Below are 16,976 nucleotides of genomic sequence, written 5' to 3' on the forward strand. Positions count from 1 at the left end.
TAAAATAACAACAAACATGACATCTTTCAAAATTTATAGAGCTGCACGTTAGACTTGGAGTCTAGCCTGTAGTTCTGTTGTAGCTGTCTTAATCTTTCTTGCTCCTACCTGAGGACACAGAATCTCTTCCTTATGTGCTGGCTTAGTATTTATTAAACAAATACACTTGACCGCTTACTTGTTAGGACCACTGCATTGTCTGAAGGAGAAACTGACAATTCTGCAACATCCTCCTCATTTTTCACAGGCGAGTAGCGCACCAGTAAGTTGGTCAATTCAATGGATGGAGGTGGGGCCCAGGTGACACGCATTGTGTCAGGACCAACATTGGTAAATCGCAGGTCAGTGGGAGGAGGGACAGCTGGTTTCAAATAGGAAGGAAGACTAAGTTAATGTCACTTAAAAATTAAAGCTAACAAGAAGAGCTGGAAAGGTAAAACCAGTATTTCATGCATAAAGGAAACGAGTCATCATCATGCAAATAGTCTAATCTAAATCATAGTGAACTACTGTTAAAAATAAAACACTACACCCAGTACTGTTAGGCCCCTTTAACCTTTCTGCCATCAATATATTTTAAAGGGTCAATTTAATTCACTTTCAAATACATAAAATCCATGTACATGATTAATACCACTGATGATTATTTGATCCCAGGCTGAAGAGGCTTAGGTTGCTACACAGCAAAGAGAAACATAGCAATACTTTCCAAAGATACACATGCACACAGACAAAAACACAAGAGGGTCTTAAATTTCCCCCTGACAGGAGTGACTACAGCTACTGCCATAGCTACAATTCCATTCAGTGAATTCTACTTACAAGTGAAAGGGGTTCATGCAGATTGGTTCTCAGCATGTTTCTTACCATGCAGGGCAGAGAACCTTTATAATGTTGCATGCTGGTCCCCAGACTGGGGTTAAAGAGGATTTTCTTTACCTCACCATGGCAATGAAATCTAGAATGTTCCAAAGTCTCCTTTTCTCCTACCACAAAAAAAACCTCCTTCCACTCTACCCTAAATTTCAATAGTTCTTTAGACAGTCACAAAGAAGGAACATGGTAGAGTTTATCAAATAACAGAAAGAAGGGTCTAATGTTACATTTTGGAAGTACATTTCTTCTTATTAACTGGTGCTCATGATACAATTTGGTATTAATGTTAGAGTTTTAAAAAACAATTCTAGGTCGGCAAATTCAATTAACTTTTTCCATTTTGTATCTGACAGATGAGATATCTATCTCTGGCTTTCCACATCTTCACGGTTTAAATGAAAATGTACTTAAGACTATTGTATATATCTTCATCCAATCAGTTTGGCATATGCATTCCACTCCTTACCAGTCCGTCCACCCTCTCTTACTCTTTGGCACATTGCTGGCTTTTCCCTTGAAACATCCACATTTAACCAGAGTGACTGGCGGCAGCATGCAACACCATCCATGTCTCAAAAACAGAAGTTTTCAAAATTCACCGGTTTGTTGTGTCAGTGTAGTAGGGGCACTCTCTCCGCCATTAATGAGAGTGATAACGCTGATGTCATAGTCAATGCCAGGCTCCAGCCCTGTAACTGTGTAGTATCCTACTGAGGAGTCCACAAAATCTTCAAAAATAGGGATACCTTCTCCTGCCGCAACTACTGTGATGCGGTACCCAATAATGGTGGAAGAGTTTAGCGGGGTCCACCTCAGGCCGATGCTTGAATCGGTTATATCAACAAAGCTTAGGTCAGTGAGTTGGGGCACCTCTATTGAGTTACAAAGCAAAGGAGGGCAAAGGAAAACAGAGGCAAAAAAGAGGAAAAAATAAAGCAGTGTACATCAGGTTACTAGTGGTAAAACTGATAGTGTTAAAGCAATGATGGTAATATGCAATCTGCTCCAAATTATCTGAAAAGACTTTTTAAGCACCATGAATAGTTTCCCTGGGAGAATAAAACAGGTTACAATATTACTTTAGGGATTTTTGTTTGTTTTTTGAAAATCCCCCAAACAGTAAAATTTAAATCTCTCAGGTTCTAAAAATTATAGTCTTGTTTAGGATGTCAAAACCATTCTTAGAACCTAGACATAATACCTGTAGTAAGTATCAGCAAAGTTTAAAAAAATCCAAAACTATTTTAGTAGGAAAATAAAACTTTCATGAAGAGGGTTAAAAAAACTTGATTGATGAGTTTTTCTTTTTTTTCCCAATAGAAAAACTCATGACAACATCACGGTCATAATGCTAATGCATTATGAATGTATGGTATAAAATGTGCCACTCCAAAGCACATTCAGGGGAAAGACAGATAGGCCTGAATCCAAGGCTACTGTTAATATTTTATTCATTTCATAATCAAAATTATTTAAGTAGCATTAGTAAAACCATTCCACCAAATAATGCAAAGAACACAATCTGTCCAACGCTTTCATCTGTCACGATTCAATTTTGGACAAACAACAAACCTATCCCTAGATAGGTCTTTTCAATGTTGTCATTCAATCCACAAGAAAGAACCCCCTAAAGGTGTGGCCTTTCTTTTTTTTTTCAATTTTAAAAAAGAAGAATTTGAAACGGCACGATGAAGAAATGAATGTGTCAACCAAGAGCTATTTCAGTGCTCACATATGGAGACTGTAAGATCAGGCACAAATGTACGGATGGGATGCATTTACCATATTACTTTTCGCCTGTCAGTACTGAGTACAGACACATGACATTGTTTTAGTAATAGTTCCACGTGAGCGGACAGTACAGAGTTAATGCCATGGTTGCCACTCCATTGCATACCCATCGAGACAAAGAGCATCCCAGTGAAGCACAGACAGTCAAGCAGTGTTAACAGCAAGCATTTGTCCAAATAGTTGCTTTGACTTCATGGTTCTAGAGAGTGTGGTTCGGAGGTCAGAATTAAATCCCAAACGTATTTGACACACTCAACCATCTGGGGATTAAGATGCTAATCCCCACTCTTACTGGAACTGCCACTCTGAGGATAATAGCTTATTTTTCCATTACCTGGCATGATGGTATCAGAGATAGGGACACTTTCCTTGTCATCTTTGACAGTGTAAACACTGACATTGTACTCCAGGCCAGGACTCAGGTTTTCAAAAGTGCAGAAACTCTGATCGGCATGGACCACTTCTTCCAAAGAATATCCCTGCTGGCCATTTGTAGGGGTGGTGGTAATTCTATAACCAGTAATGTCTGGAGAAAACAGAAAGGAGAAAGTTACTGCTCAGAACATTTGTGACCCAGTGCCTATTAAACTCAAATCCAATGATGTACCCTCGAAGGGGAAGGGGGAGAGGACTCAGCATTTATGTATGGAAGACTCTACCTATTGTCATTCAGGGCTTACAACAACCCTTTGAGGGAGGTATTAATATCCTCAGTTTAAGAAAATCTTGGAAAGGGGAAATGATTACCAAAAGCTTTTCTGTCTCTAAATTCCATGGTCCTTCTACCACTCTACCCTGTTTTTCTTAATGGATCATTTGCAGGACAGCTGAAGACTCTTCTATTTTACCTGCTAGGATGGAATGGCTCTCACCCTTAGGCACATTCCCCAAAGTGGGCTCTCCTAATTTACAAGGTCTAAACCTATGGGATTTACAGGAAGGGAATAGGAAAGGAGAAAAAGTAAAAAGCAAAAGTGGCTCTACTTATTCTAGAAAAAGTATATTAACTGCTGAAGACTTCAGGAATCATAGAAGTGGGACAGTGAGAGGGTTGAGGGGAGGAGAGACACATTCAAATTAAAATAGTGATGAACTGAGATCCATGGGGAAAGACTAAAAGTAAAGTGAGGAAGTATATTTAAGTTAAACTTACTAAAGGGCGAGAAAATGATGGCACATTTTATAATTAGGAATAGGGTGACCATTAAAGTGGTACCTACAAGGAAATCCAAGTGGATGGGAAATCAATGTTTGGGTCATTACACTGGCTAGTGACCATTCAGATGGACAGGCTAAGCCATCCATTAAGACTAAATATTAATGATCTAGCTTCTGACAGGCATGAAACTTGCCAACCTAAAAGTTTCAAATTTAGAGTAATTCAGCTGGAAATAGTGTAGTTTTGGCTTAAATGATGTTTCCACAGATAATGAAAACTTCACTAAAGTCACTTTACTTCAGAGGGGAATTAAAAAGGATATTTTAAGCTAGCTTTACTGCGTGTGACTGCACATATTGATCTGATTTATAAATAATTGCCTTAGCTGTGTGCCCAAGCAAAGGGAAGAACTGTTTAAAAGATTAGAGTACAAATAGAAAGAGTGAAATAATAAACTAAATATAGCCATTAATGAAAAAGTATAGGAGTTATAGATACCATCAACATTAGTTGGCGTTTCTGTTTTTGTTTAATTTTGAATTTTGTTTAATTTAGAATTTTCTCAATAATGAGTATCCTGATATCTCAATAGTGATTCCCCCAATATACCCAGTATTAAATATTTTAGTTTACATTTCTCATTGAAAGAGACTTTCACATGGACTTGGCAAAGATCGGGAATGTCTAAAATTTCGCTTGCCATTGCCCTGGTACATCATGATACTTGAATATTGCCACAGGTATCTTCACACATTTCAGGATTCTGTAAATAATTTTTAATATGTGTGAACAAGGTTAGACAGAAGCTTTATGTAAAGCTTTAAAAACAGTCATGGAATGCCAGTTAGCCAAATTTCTCATTATTGAGTATAAGTAAAACAAACTAACAATTAAAAATCCAAATACGTGAAGTTTGGTGTAAGAATGAGTCTGAGCACTTAAATTACAATCCCAGTTCTGTAACATTTAAAATTTGTGACTATGGGTAAGTCGATTTTTTTCTGAGTCTCGGTTTTTTCATTCTGTAAAATGGAGGTCATTTCTACCCTGAGATTTTTGTGGTGCAACTCATGATAAAATATTTGTGAAATATCTAAGTTTATTGAGTAATATACTTAGAATCTATGATAACCCACAAATGGAAAATTAGGAAGTATAACGTCAGCCATTTGTTTGGCAGTTTGGAATGCCACTGAGCAAAAAGGACCGCTCAGAATGCTTTTCCTCAGCCCTCATGATTCCCTATAGCTCAATAAGGGTCTGCCTTGCTCTCTTTCCAGTAATTTAAATAAACGTGCAGTAAAACACCCTATATGTCACTCTATGATGTACGCCTGTATTTTTTTATGGAGAGCTAGGTACTTATAATTTTGACCCTTTCTCTGAAGGGAACACAGTTTCTAAACTTTGTCTTGGAAAGGCATTGCATATACTTGCCCTATGATACATCCCAGGCTTACCTGGGGTGGTACTCCTCTCCCAGGAGACAGTAAGCACTCCAGTGTCGGGGTTTGTTTCCAGGTGCAAGTTCTTTGGTGGAGACAGTGCTATGCAGAAAAAAAAATTTTTAATTAAAAGTTAAAGCTAGCACAAAGCACTTGAGCTGTGGAATACCTCTCTCTCTCTTTTCCTCCCTCCCTTCCTTCCTTCCTTCCACAATCAGTAAAAATAAAGAAGTTATTTATTTATGTCCATGCTGTCCAGCAGCATAAAATTCTCTGAGAGAATTTTTTTTTACAATTTTTAATTTTGCAACACTACTGAAATTTTTTTCTGTCTTGCCAGTTCATAAACATTTTTGACGTGGAAAGAACACTTCCGATGCCATAGACTATATGACGTGAATTGAACTTGCTACTCCAAACTTAGAAATAGCTAATAATATAAGTAGGGATGAAATCTTTCCCTTATGTCATTATCATAAGTAAAAAGTGATATTGCTATCAGCTACTTTAAAAAAGTGGAACAATTTAAAAAATGAAAAGAAAAGAAAAGAGGCAAAGAACTCCTCTTACGTGTCACCACTTTCTTCACAATTGGCGTATCTCTCTCTTGCCCATCTTTCAGGACTGAGATGGTGTAAATGTATTCCACGCCTGGCGTCAGGCCAGACACAACGATACTTCCTGAGTCTGAGGTCACTTCTCGTGGTGCTTCCCCTCCCTGGCTTGGTCGTACACCCAGCTAGGAAAAAGAAAGCAAAATAAACACCAAGGACAAATATTTCCAGAGCTGGGTTACTGCTGAGAGGTTGTGGTTATGCTTTGCATAATGTGGACTCCTCAGGAACTACACTCTGCTTTTAGTTGGGAATGAGTTGGGACATTACTTTAGCTCTATTAAATAATGTAGCTGGAAATTCCCTGGAACTGGGGGGCGGGTGGGTAGGGTGCCACTTAGGGGAAGTATCTTCCAAAACTAAGTTAAGGTAGCTTGTAATGGAAGGTTCCAGAGAAACATCATTACATACTGTTTTGCTTGATAAATAATCTCCTGGTACAAACCAGAAGTACACAAGGGCTTTGGGCCACATGCCCATTCATTTCTTATTTTCTTTTTACTGGAAGAAATCCTCTAGTTCTCTCTTTAATGAGTTACTAGCATTCAACTTAAATGTACCAGTCCCTGTAACACTTTGTACTTCAAAAACACTCCTTTTGAAGAAGGACAGCTTCAACTGCAGGCTGATATATTACAAAAGAAGAATTAAGATTAATGTGCCCTTAATTTTCAATCCTTTTAGTATTTTATTTGAAAAACCTAGGTAATATTGTGTCATCAGTGTTCAGCTCTAGAGACATCCTTAGTACTTTATAAGGCTCCTGAAAGTCAAAATGACACTATTAAGGGAAATTTAAAAGGTATACTGACAATCTTCAAAAAGGGTTTCTTTATATTTAAGTAGCATAATCATCAATATACCATTTGCGTATTTCGAAAAAAGAAATGATCTTTGGTATATTTTTTTAAACCAACAATCATGGGGATTTAGACTTGATTTTCAATTATAATAAATATTTCTCTCTCCACACTTTAAATGCCAAAAAAAGGAATTCTTTTAAACACATTCATTTGTATTCATCACTTCCCTAATACCATTACTTTAAAGAATATGTATCCAGATATCTATAGGGAAGACCTTAATCTTAATGTCTATTAAGAGATTCACCTAAGGGGCTTTGAACAAGTTGAGATGAAACTGATTGGATAAAAATGTGATTTTTGAGTGACTCTGAGTTTAACTGGTCTCCTTAAATTGGTTTTTGTGAACTTGTTGATACCATTTAGAACAACACAACAAGAGCAGTTTCCCTATATATCTTTAAATCTAACTCCCTGGGAGAAAGGATAGAGAAAACAAGATAACAACTAACAGTTCCATACTAATGCTTTCCTCTTTGCAAAGCACTTTCACTGCCTCAGTCCATCTTTCCAGCAATTCAGGGAGGCAGAAGTATTGTGATGCCCTGACAAAGCGGTCAGAGAGGCATGAACAGAACCAGGACGAAACCCAAGTCTCCTGACTCCTGACCATCCTGTTTCAACTACATCCAGAAACACGAGGGCAACCCAGGACTGTATTACAAGGGATTAGGAACATCTGCAATTTACCTTAAAACCAATCCTTGGAGCAGGCGTCCATGTAATCACAATGGTGGTTTCAGTCACCTCTGTGTTGTAAGGTGGGATGGAGCCCAGAGGCTGCACTGTGAAATGGAATCAAAGCATGTGTTCAAGACTTGGAATCACAGAGAATGCAGATAACAAATTTTATTTGTTTAATCTTTTGGCCGCACCTTGAGGCATGTGGGATCTTAGTTCCCCGACCAGGGATCGAACCCGCAACCCCTGCAGTGGAGGTGTGGAGTCTTAACCACTGGACCGCCAGGGAAGTCCCGATAACAAACATTTTTATCGAGAACCTCAGTTTTAGTCAGCTAATGGATCCAGAATGTGACATATGTGAAAATTTGGAGTAGGTCAATGCCTCTCAACCTTTCATGTGCCACACAAATCATCTGAGACCTGGCTAAAATGCAGGTTCTGATTCTGTAGGTCCACATGGGGCTAGGTAGTTTGCATTTCTGTTATGCCAGTGTTGTCAGTCTGGGAATCACATTTAAATAACAAGGAGCTGGATGACCACAGAGGACCCTTTCAACTCCTTGGATTCTGAAATTTGTGTCTTTTCATCATGTTTGGGATTTAAGTTTGATGACAATAACTTTCCTTATATCATCAGTATAGAATCCCATATAAAATGTAAAACTGGTCACCACAAACTGATTATCACTCCGCTTCTTAATCATTATTTTGAGAACAATGGTTAAATTATAGATGATTATCTAAAAATAGCTATATGCTGAATCACTCCATAATGATGGCCAATTATTTTTGGTTGCAGAAAGAGATGCCATGTGAAAGGTTAATGAAATCTGCCACCATGGATGCACTTATAAATACTAAAGATACTTTCCTTAAATATGTGATTATTCACTCAGAATAATCACACTGCAGAAATTTAGTATTCTGTCACTGGAATTAGGAATTATAATAAAAGTTTATTTCGAATCTCCTAGCATCCTGACATCACTGCTATTTCTTAGTGAAAATAATACTTTAAAAAAAACAAGAGGGACTTCCCTGGTGGTGCAGTAGTTAAGAATCTGCCTGTCAATGCAGGGCACACGGGTTGGACCCCTGGTCCGGGAAGATCCCACATGCCACGGAGCAACTAAGCCCCTGTGCCACAACTACTGAGCCCGCGCGCCTAGAGCCCGTGTTCTGCAACAAGAGAAGCCACCACAGTGAGAAGCCCACACACTGCAACGAAGAGTAGCCCCTGCTCGTTGTGACTAGAGAAAGCCCACGTGCAGCAATGAAGACCCAACGCAGCCAAAACTAAATAAATAAATAAATAAATTAATTAATTAATTTAAAAAATTTAAAAAAATTTTTAAATTAAAAAAAACAAGAAAAAGAGGAAGAAAAAGAGTATGTGTACATAAAGCTGAAATAGACATTTTCAACAATCTTACAAATCTTTTCATAAATTTAGAATCTCTAAAATATAATTGGCAGAACAACTAAATCTTATAATAAGCATTTCAATAACTGGCTGCTATGGGAAAGGTGAGGTCTCAGAAGGCAAGACATTTGTGTCTGGTGAGTCAAATTCAGGGCTTTCAAGCATGTGGATGGCCTTGATCACATGTTTAGTGCCTTCATAATTCCTTCCTCTTTACGTCTCAACCAAATTTTTGTGCCCACTGGGGACAAAACACTAGTAAACGCGTTTATACTAAATTATGAATGGCTGGTGAGACAAAGACTTATCCTCCAGACTTAGACAAATGAACATTAAGAGTCTTTAAGCCTACTCTGAGAAAGAGAAAAACAAATATCGTATATTAACACATATATGTGGAATCTAGAAAAATGGTACAGATGACCCAGTTTGCAAGGCAGAAATAGAGACACAGACATAGAGAACAAACATGTGGACGCCAAGGCGGGAAAGAAGGGGGTGGGATGAATTGGGAGATTGGATTGACATATACATGCTAATATGTATAAAATAGATAACTAATGAGAACCTGCTGTACAGCACAGAGAACTGTACTGCACTTTGCCGTAAAGTAGAAACTAACACAACATTGTAAAACAACTATACCCCCATATAAATAAATAAATAAATAAAACATTCCAAAAAAAAAAGTCTTTAAGTAGTACTCCGTTACTACTCAGCTCCAGTCATGGGAAAATTCAGGCCCAGCACTGCAATTCTTCCAGTGTTTTCCAATATGGATATTCATGTGCAATTTTTTAAAAAGTATTTTTAAAATACTGCTGTCTGAAAAAATAAAATACATGTGGGCATACTTTGTAATGGCTGCTCTACTTGCTGAACTGAAGTTCTCCTGGTTTGGAGAGCTGTTTCACGAGTATGTTATTATTTTGATGGTATTCTCAGTGGAATTAGGATGGGTGACCTGTGATGCCTCCCCAGAGCCTCTGAAATCATACACCACTTGGCTGCCACTGACTTTGCCAAAATGCCATGGCCAGCCCTGGGTGACCATGTTAATGCCCACAAGGAACAATGCAGAGAGCAGTCAGCTTCTTTCACTGAACATCTGTGAAAGCCACAATTTTTTCACAAAAATATTCTCCTCAACTGTCTTGGGCTTTAAGACTGGGTGTTTTCTATTGCTTGAGCCAGCCAGCTAGAGCTTTCTCAAGCTTAAGATGATGCGCTCTGTCTGGGAAGACCATTACAGGAAACTCTCCAAACCACAAACCCACAAACTGATGGCAAACAAAGAATGTGACTGTAAGTATGAGCTATGGATTCTGGCAGGTCTTGTTAGGTGAAGGACAGCCTAGATGGTAAAAAAATAAAATTTGCCCGATTTATAAAGGAGTAAGCTGATTTTCCCCAGAAACAGCTCCGCCACCCCCTGCCGTGTGCTCTTAACAATTTAACACAAGTTATAAAACCCAGAAAAGTTGTTCCCAGAATTCAGCTTGTTAACAGTAAAAAGCTACAGAAACTTAAAGCAATTTCAAAACTATGCAAGCCCTGCTGATGTTTACAGCCTCAGAGAGTACTTGAAGTTCAAATGAAGTTGTAGAACTCACTGCTTACAGAGGTTTATTTAAATCTAAGCTTGGTTGAGCTATTTTCACAATCATCTATTCAACAAATATTTTTTGAGGGAGGGAGAGGGATGGACTGGGAGTTTGGGGTGGGTAGATGCAAACTATGACATTTAGAATGGATAAACAACAAGGTCCTAATGTATAGCACAGGGAAATATACTCACTATCCTGTGATAAACCATAATGAAAAAAAAATTTTTTTTTAAGTATACTATGTGCAAGGCACGACGTTGACCTTTATCTACTAAAAGTAGTTCTATCAGTTAACTCAAATAAAATTATATTTTTCAATAAATGTATTGTGCAGACAATAAAATAACATGTCCAATATATCAAAGTCTCCAAAAGTACTTGAAATAGTCAATATTGCCCCACCCACTCCATTTAATTATTTTTAGTATCATTAAAAATGCTTTTTCTTTACTGAGCCTGCGCGTCTGGAGCCTGTGCTCCACAACAAGAGAGACCGCGATAATGAGAGGCCCGCGCACCGCGATGAAGAGTGGCCCCCACTTGCCGCAACTAGAGAAAGCCCTCGCACAGAAACGAAGACCCAACACAGCCATAAATAAATAAATAAATAAATAATTTTAAAAAAAATGCTTTTTCTTAGAGAGATGCAAATCAAACCTACAATGAGGTACCACCTCACACCAGTCAGAATGGCCATCATTAAAAAGTCTACAAATGATAAATGCTGGAGAGGGTGTGAAGAAAAAGGAACCCTCTTACACTGTTGGTGGGAATGTAAATTGGTGCAGTCACTATGGAGAACAGTATGGAGGTTCCTCAAAAAACTAAAAATAGAGTTGCCATATGATCCAGCAATCCCACTCCTGGGCATATACCCAGACAAAACTATAACTCTAAAAGATACATGCATCCCTATGTTCATAGCAACACTATTTACAACAGCCAAGACATGGAAACAACCTAAATGTCAACAGACAGATGAATGGTTAAAGAAGATGTGGTATATATACACAATGGAATACTACTCAGCCATAGAAAAGAATGAAATAATGCCATTTGCAGCAGCATGGATGGACGTAAAGATTATCATACTAAGTGAAGTAAGTCAGAAAGAGAAAGACAAATACCACATGATATCACTTATATGTGGAATCTAAAATATGACACAAATGAACATATCTATGAAACAAAAACAGACTCACAAATATGGAGAACAAACTTGTGGTTGCCAAGGGGGAGGGGAGGTAAGGGAGGGAAGAATTGGGAGTCTGGGATTAGCAGATGCAAACTAGCATATATAGGATGGTTAAACAACAAGGTCCTGCTGTATAGCTCAGGGAACTATATTCAATATCCTGTGATAAACCATAATGGAAAAGAATATGAAAAAGAATATATATATGTATGACTGAATCACTTTGCTGTACAGCAGAAATTAACACAACACTGTAATTCAACTATAGTTCAATAAAATAATAAATAAATAAATAAAATGCTTTTTCTTTTATAGGCACTCTATCCAACAAAAGAAACTATGTAAAATATGTCTCGTTAAAAAGTTAAAAAGTAAAATAGATAATATACAGAAGTATACGTGGTCAGTAAAAGACTAAATCTACTGAAATTTCCATTCTAATGAAAAGAAGGTCATCTATGAGAAACACATTTACAAGAAATACAAAGATATTGATTTCATGTTAATAGATTTTAGAGTATCTTAGTAACATGTGACATAAAAAAGCAAAATTTAAAGGTTAACTTAGAGATAAAAACAGATTTTACTTGCCTATGATTAGCAGTTACTTAAGAAAAAGCCTTTACTAGCCAAACTTCATACACAAAATTTAAATGGAAATAAATTTTTAGTAAATTATGAATTCTTACAGGGATAATTTTATAGAGAATTTTCTTTGTGAAATAAATTCCATAGTAATGTAAAAACTAAACTTATATTCACTTTTTGAATGCTTTTTAACGTCTACTTTTCAAATTAGTCAAAGAGTAAGATTTGTGGAGAGCTTTTAGGAAATTGCAAGCTAGTTCATAGTTGCAATACATGTTGAAAAAGTATTAAGTTAGGTCCTTCTGGAATTCAAAGTGAGTTAAAAATAAAAATTAATGCTTATCTAGAAATGATGGGTCTCATATTTCTTTGTAATGTAAATGAGTTGCATTTGATAGAAATCAGTTTATGAATACAGTCCTCTATTGTGATTTAGATATGTAAGAGATTTAAGGCCACTTCCTGTAAAGTGTTGAGCGAAAGACAGACAGGACCAAACATTACTGTCAGTATTTTTCCTTCTGTGGAATTTCAAGAGTAATTAAAAAAAAAAAAAAAAGCTATCCTGTTCTGCAGAAGGTACTTTAATCTGCTGCAGTCAACACTTGTAAAGAAATCATTTCCTTAGCTTCTTGTCCTGTTGGTTTCTATTCAACTGGTAGATGTTTTTGTTCCACATTTACTGCTATCATTCAATACCCAAAGTATTAGGATGTAGACATAGGTGCTGATTTTTTTCTTGCCTTAACTAGTATTTGGTAAATTCATTTAATACAGTAGCCTTCAACTTTCAAATAACTGGGTGTTTTAAACAATGTTACTCAAAGTGCTGGTCCCAGAGAAAATAAGGATCTTGGCAACATATGTCAGGTAATGCACTGCTTCCTTCATTAAGAAAACCTTGCTTCAAAAAAGTATCCACTGAACTAAATGGTGTGCTCCATCATCTACATTCTGGCATAAGCTCCTTAGTCCATGCAACAAACAGTTCGCAGACCAGCAATGGGTCCATGGGTCACACTTTGAGTAGTACTGCTTTAAATCTTTTTTTTTAATCAAAAAAATTATTTAATCTTGTACAAAGTTTTTTAAGTTAACTTTTTTTTTTTTTTTTTTTTTGGCTGTGCCGAGTGGCTTTCAGGATCCCCAGGGATTGAACCTGGGCCCTGGGCAGTGAAAGAGCAGAGTCCTAACCACTGGACTGCCAGTGAATTCCCTAAGTTAACTTTTTAAAAAAATGGATGAAGGAGAGAGAATGTAAATATAGATAAGAACCTATGATATCACTAAGAAAAGACATTTAACCTTTGACTTACGAGTGGTGAAGACTCCAGTGGCTCTGGGGCTCTGCTGGCTGCCTTTCACGGCCACGAGGGTTGCAGAGTACTCAGAGCCTGGCTGCAGATTCCTCAGTGGATACTGCGTGGCGGAGGGACCCACGTTGTACTGCTTGGGCTGGCCTCCACGGGTCAGGCCCACGGTCAGTCGGTACCCGGCTATCCGGGCACGAGGTGGAGTCCAGGTCACTATGACGGTGGTGTCAGTTTCATTGATAAACTGGAGGTTGGTGGGAGCATCCAATTCTAGAAAAAAAGATGAAACACGTCGAGAAATATTTGCACCTCAAAATTATCATACTGAAATCCTAAAGCTTGACTGAATTTTCTAAGTTCTTTCTTCTCCAGGTTGAAACTAAGATCAAAACCTTGGAAATATTTAGCCATGAAGAGATTGAGTGCTACAGAGAACTTTGCAAAAACTCTGTGCCAGTCATGAGAAATTGCTCACTGTTTTTGCTTGACTTTGATCCTGTGGGAAGGCTAATTTTCCAGCATGACTTTCCCATCATCCTCACAAATTACACTAACATTACAGAGATGGTATTTAAAAACAAAAACAAATACTTGTGAAGCCACAATTTGCTCTGCTCTGAGCCAAACAGGTTAAGAAGAGAGAAATAAGCCCACGAAAATGAAGGCAAGAGGAAAGCTCCACACAGAACAAAAGTGATATTCTCTGCATTTATTCAATGACTAGTCCTTTGCTGGAGTAATAAAAGTTATTTTCACATGATTCAGATTAGACAATAATTATAACATATACTCAGAACCTCAGATTTATAGCAAGACCCTGGTGAGTTTGCACTATCAGAAAGAACCATAGAAATTGTGAGTTTTCTTCTTGAGTGTGTAACTGGCAGCCTCCCTACAATAATTAAAACACTTTTCAGAGGGAGGAAATGTTTAAGAGGTAGTCAAGTATAATCACTGAAAACATGGGCTTTGGAGTCAAAAAGACATAGGTCTGTGTGGTACCAGCTCAATCATTTCCCAGCTTTGAGACTTTACAAGTTGCAGAATTTTGTATAAGCTTCAGTTTCTTCATGTATCCCCTAGGGATAATAATAAGACCTTCCTCATTAACTCAAAACGAGGATTAAATATGAGGATGAGGCTTGTAAAGAAGTGGGCATATGACCTTGTGCCTAATACGCACTAAATGTTTTAGCAATTACTATTTGCAAATAATTCTACTATAAAAGGATAAAGATACTACATTTAAAGTTTGATCTAGGTATATTTAGTTACACAAAAATGGACTCAAATTTTCACTCCATGTCTCCATTAGCAAGGAAAATTAGGTTAAGTTCTCCTCTCTTAGTGCCATTCCCCTGGTACGTGTATTTGGGAAATGGGTTACCATTTAGCCTCTACGGAGCTTGTCTAAGTTTTGTTTTCAAGTTTAATGTGCTTTATGTCCAGTATACATTCCCTATCCCTTGAGTATTTTCCTGTTTCTAACTGTGAACCTACAAGTGATGGCATGCTGCCCACTCAGCACAGGTTGGAAGTGAGGGTGGAGGGTCTGGGCTGGAGGTAAAGGACCCCAAACGTACTGGTCGTCTGCTGTGCCGTCAGAGGCTTGCTCTCCCTCCCGTGGTTCACGGCGAAGACTTTGAAGTGATAGGTGACCCCAGGGGACAGCCCAGTGACTTCTGCAAATGTGTTCCTGCTGATGGGCAGCCTCTGCCCATGTTCCCCGGGCAGGTTGACGGGGATCACGTCCACTCGGTAACCGGTCACCGTGCTCTCGGGGGGCGTCCACATGATGGTGATCTTCACGTCCGTCACCTCCACAAACTGCAGGTCCCTGGGAGGGGGAACTTTATCTAACAGACAAGAGCCAACCGGTCATTTTCAATTCCTGCTGAGGATTGTTTTTAAAAAGCCAGTTTCCTGAGTTTTTAAGGTATAGGGCAATTCATAGAGCCTCTCATTCCAGAGCTAAGTTTTCTCTCTTAATCAGAGAATATGCTTTTTTGGGTTATATTTTTGTAGCTCAGTCATACTGCTTACATGTGACATTTAAAGCTTTTATGTAAAATATGTTGGGAAGCAGATGAGTTTCCAACATATGAAGTATCTTATTGAGGGGTTTAAGATAAACGTACCAAAAAAAAAACCCCAAAGCAAACTCTTGCAACAACTGAAAAAAAATGTGGTGGTTTTTATTTTACTAAATCATTTTATAATACTTAAGAGCAACAGATGAACTGCCCGTTAAGTTTCTGGGGCAAAATATGAAGACTTTATGCTGTCAGTTTTTAATCAGTAAGGCCAATAGCCAGTTTTGATAAGTTACTTTAGAGTGAAGACATTTCTGCTAAATTTCATAAGTTTAAGGATATACTAATCCATAAGACAACTTGCATATAGGAACTGTTGACAGAGACAAAGCAACCCTCCCACAGATGCAAGTATTCTTTCATCTTACACGTCCGGTCGTCCCCAGCAGGCTCATGGAATGAACACAAGCCAAGGTTGGTTTTGTTCCTCCAGCAAAAGGGAGGTTAAAGATGTTACTTTCTTCAGCCTTAAGAAATAAGATACTACAGGAAGCGTCTTCAGGTTACCTGAGCGTGGGACGCCAGTGGTTTCTTGTTGGATGAAGACAGGAGTACTCTCTTGATTTTCTTCCACAGCGTAGATAGTGATGTTATACTGAACACCAGGCTGCAAGTCACTGAGAGTGACAGAGTTGGCAGTTTCAGGAAGGTTGAGTTCTGTGCTACTACCCTCTACTGATGGGGAATAGACGATTCTGTATCCTGCAGATTCAGGAGAAAAAAGTACGATACACTGTTTGATGAAACAGAGGTTTCAAAAGGTCCCCTTTCCTAACAGCCCTTAGCATCTTGCTGGATTAGTTCAGAATGAGTGATTCTTTTTGACTCGTTCAATAGTACTACTTCTTATGAGGACTATTCAGTCCAAAGATAAAACAAGAACAGTCATGCAAAACTTTTTAATATTAAATATGATCCTTGAAGACCCGAGATCCTTAATAAATGTCTATTAGAGAAGTCAGAGGGTGAAAATATTCATGTTAAACCGATTTCTTCTCTTCGAGCCCTGGATGAAGGAAGCAATTAAGGAACCACTCTGAGCACAGAGTTATCTAGCACGTCTGTGTCTTTTAGGAACTTCAGAGACAGCTGAGTCACCTAATGAGCTAAGAAGGCAGCTCAGCTGCCTCTTTAAGAATAAGTCTTAGAGTGAGGTTTTCAGAAAAATTACCCCTCTTCTACCACAGGAATGCCTGGTGTAATAAGTCCATGAGCTGGCTTTAGAGGTTTATGTGTGTGATTGTGTGTGGGTGCGTTTTGTGTGTGAAGTAGGTCAATAAAACAGATTTAAGAGGAAATGATCCACAAGAAAGTAAGGCTGTAAG

General features: G+C 38.1%; 1 protein-coding gene across 8 annotated transcripts in view; it reads right to left on the reverse strand.

Moving 5' to 3' along the window:
• Positions 1 to 16,976, reverse strand: part of FN1 (fibronectin 1) — a 69,378-nt gene that overhangs the window by 26,503 nt on the left and 25,899 nt on the right. For 4 of the 8 annotated variants that reach the window (XM_059928637.1, XM_059928633.1, XM_059928639.1 and 1 more), the window contains exons 18-26: positions 16,159 to 16,353; positions 15,142 to 15,414; positions 13,562 to 13,828; positions 7,439 to 7,533; positions 5,842 to 6,010; positions 5,287 to 5,373; positions 3,002 to 3,193; positions 1,476 to 1,748; positions 179 to 361 (exon numbers count right to left, since the gene is read on the reverse strand). In XM_059928637.1, the coding sequence (XP_059784620.1) occupies positions 179 to 361; positions 1,476 to 1,748; positions 3,002 to 3,193; positions 5,287 to 5,373; positions 5,842 to 6,010; positions 7,439 to 7,533; positions 13,562 to 13,828; positions 15,142 to 15,414; positions 16,159 to 16,353 (1,734 nt within the window). The remainder of the gene's footprint in view (positions 1 to 178; positions 362 to 1,475; positions 1,749 to 3,001; positions 3,194 to 5,286; positions 5,374 to 5,841; positions 6,011 to 7,438; positions 7,534 to 13,561; positions 13,829 to 15,141; positions 15,415 to 16,158; positions 16,354 to 16,976) is intronic. The other 4 variants (XM_059928640.1, XM_059928636.1, XM_059928641.1 and 1 more) reach the window with 1 other exon arrangement.

The sequence above is a fragment of the Balaenoptera ricei genome, chromosome 7 (assembly GCF_028023285.1).
Source record: "Balaenoptera ricei isolate mBalRic1 chromosome 7, mBalRic1.hap2, whole genome shotgun sequence".
NCBI lineage: Eukaryota > Metazoa > Chordata > Mammalia > Artiodactyla > Balaenopteridae > Balaenoptera > Balaenoptera ricei.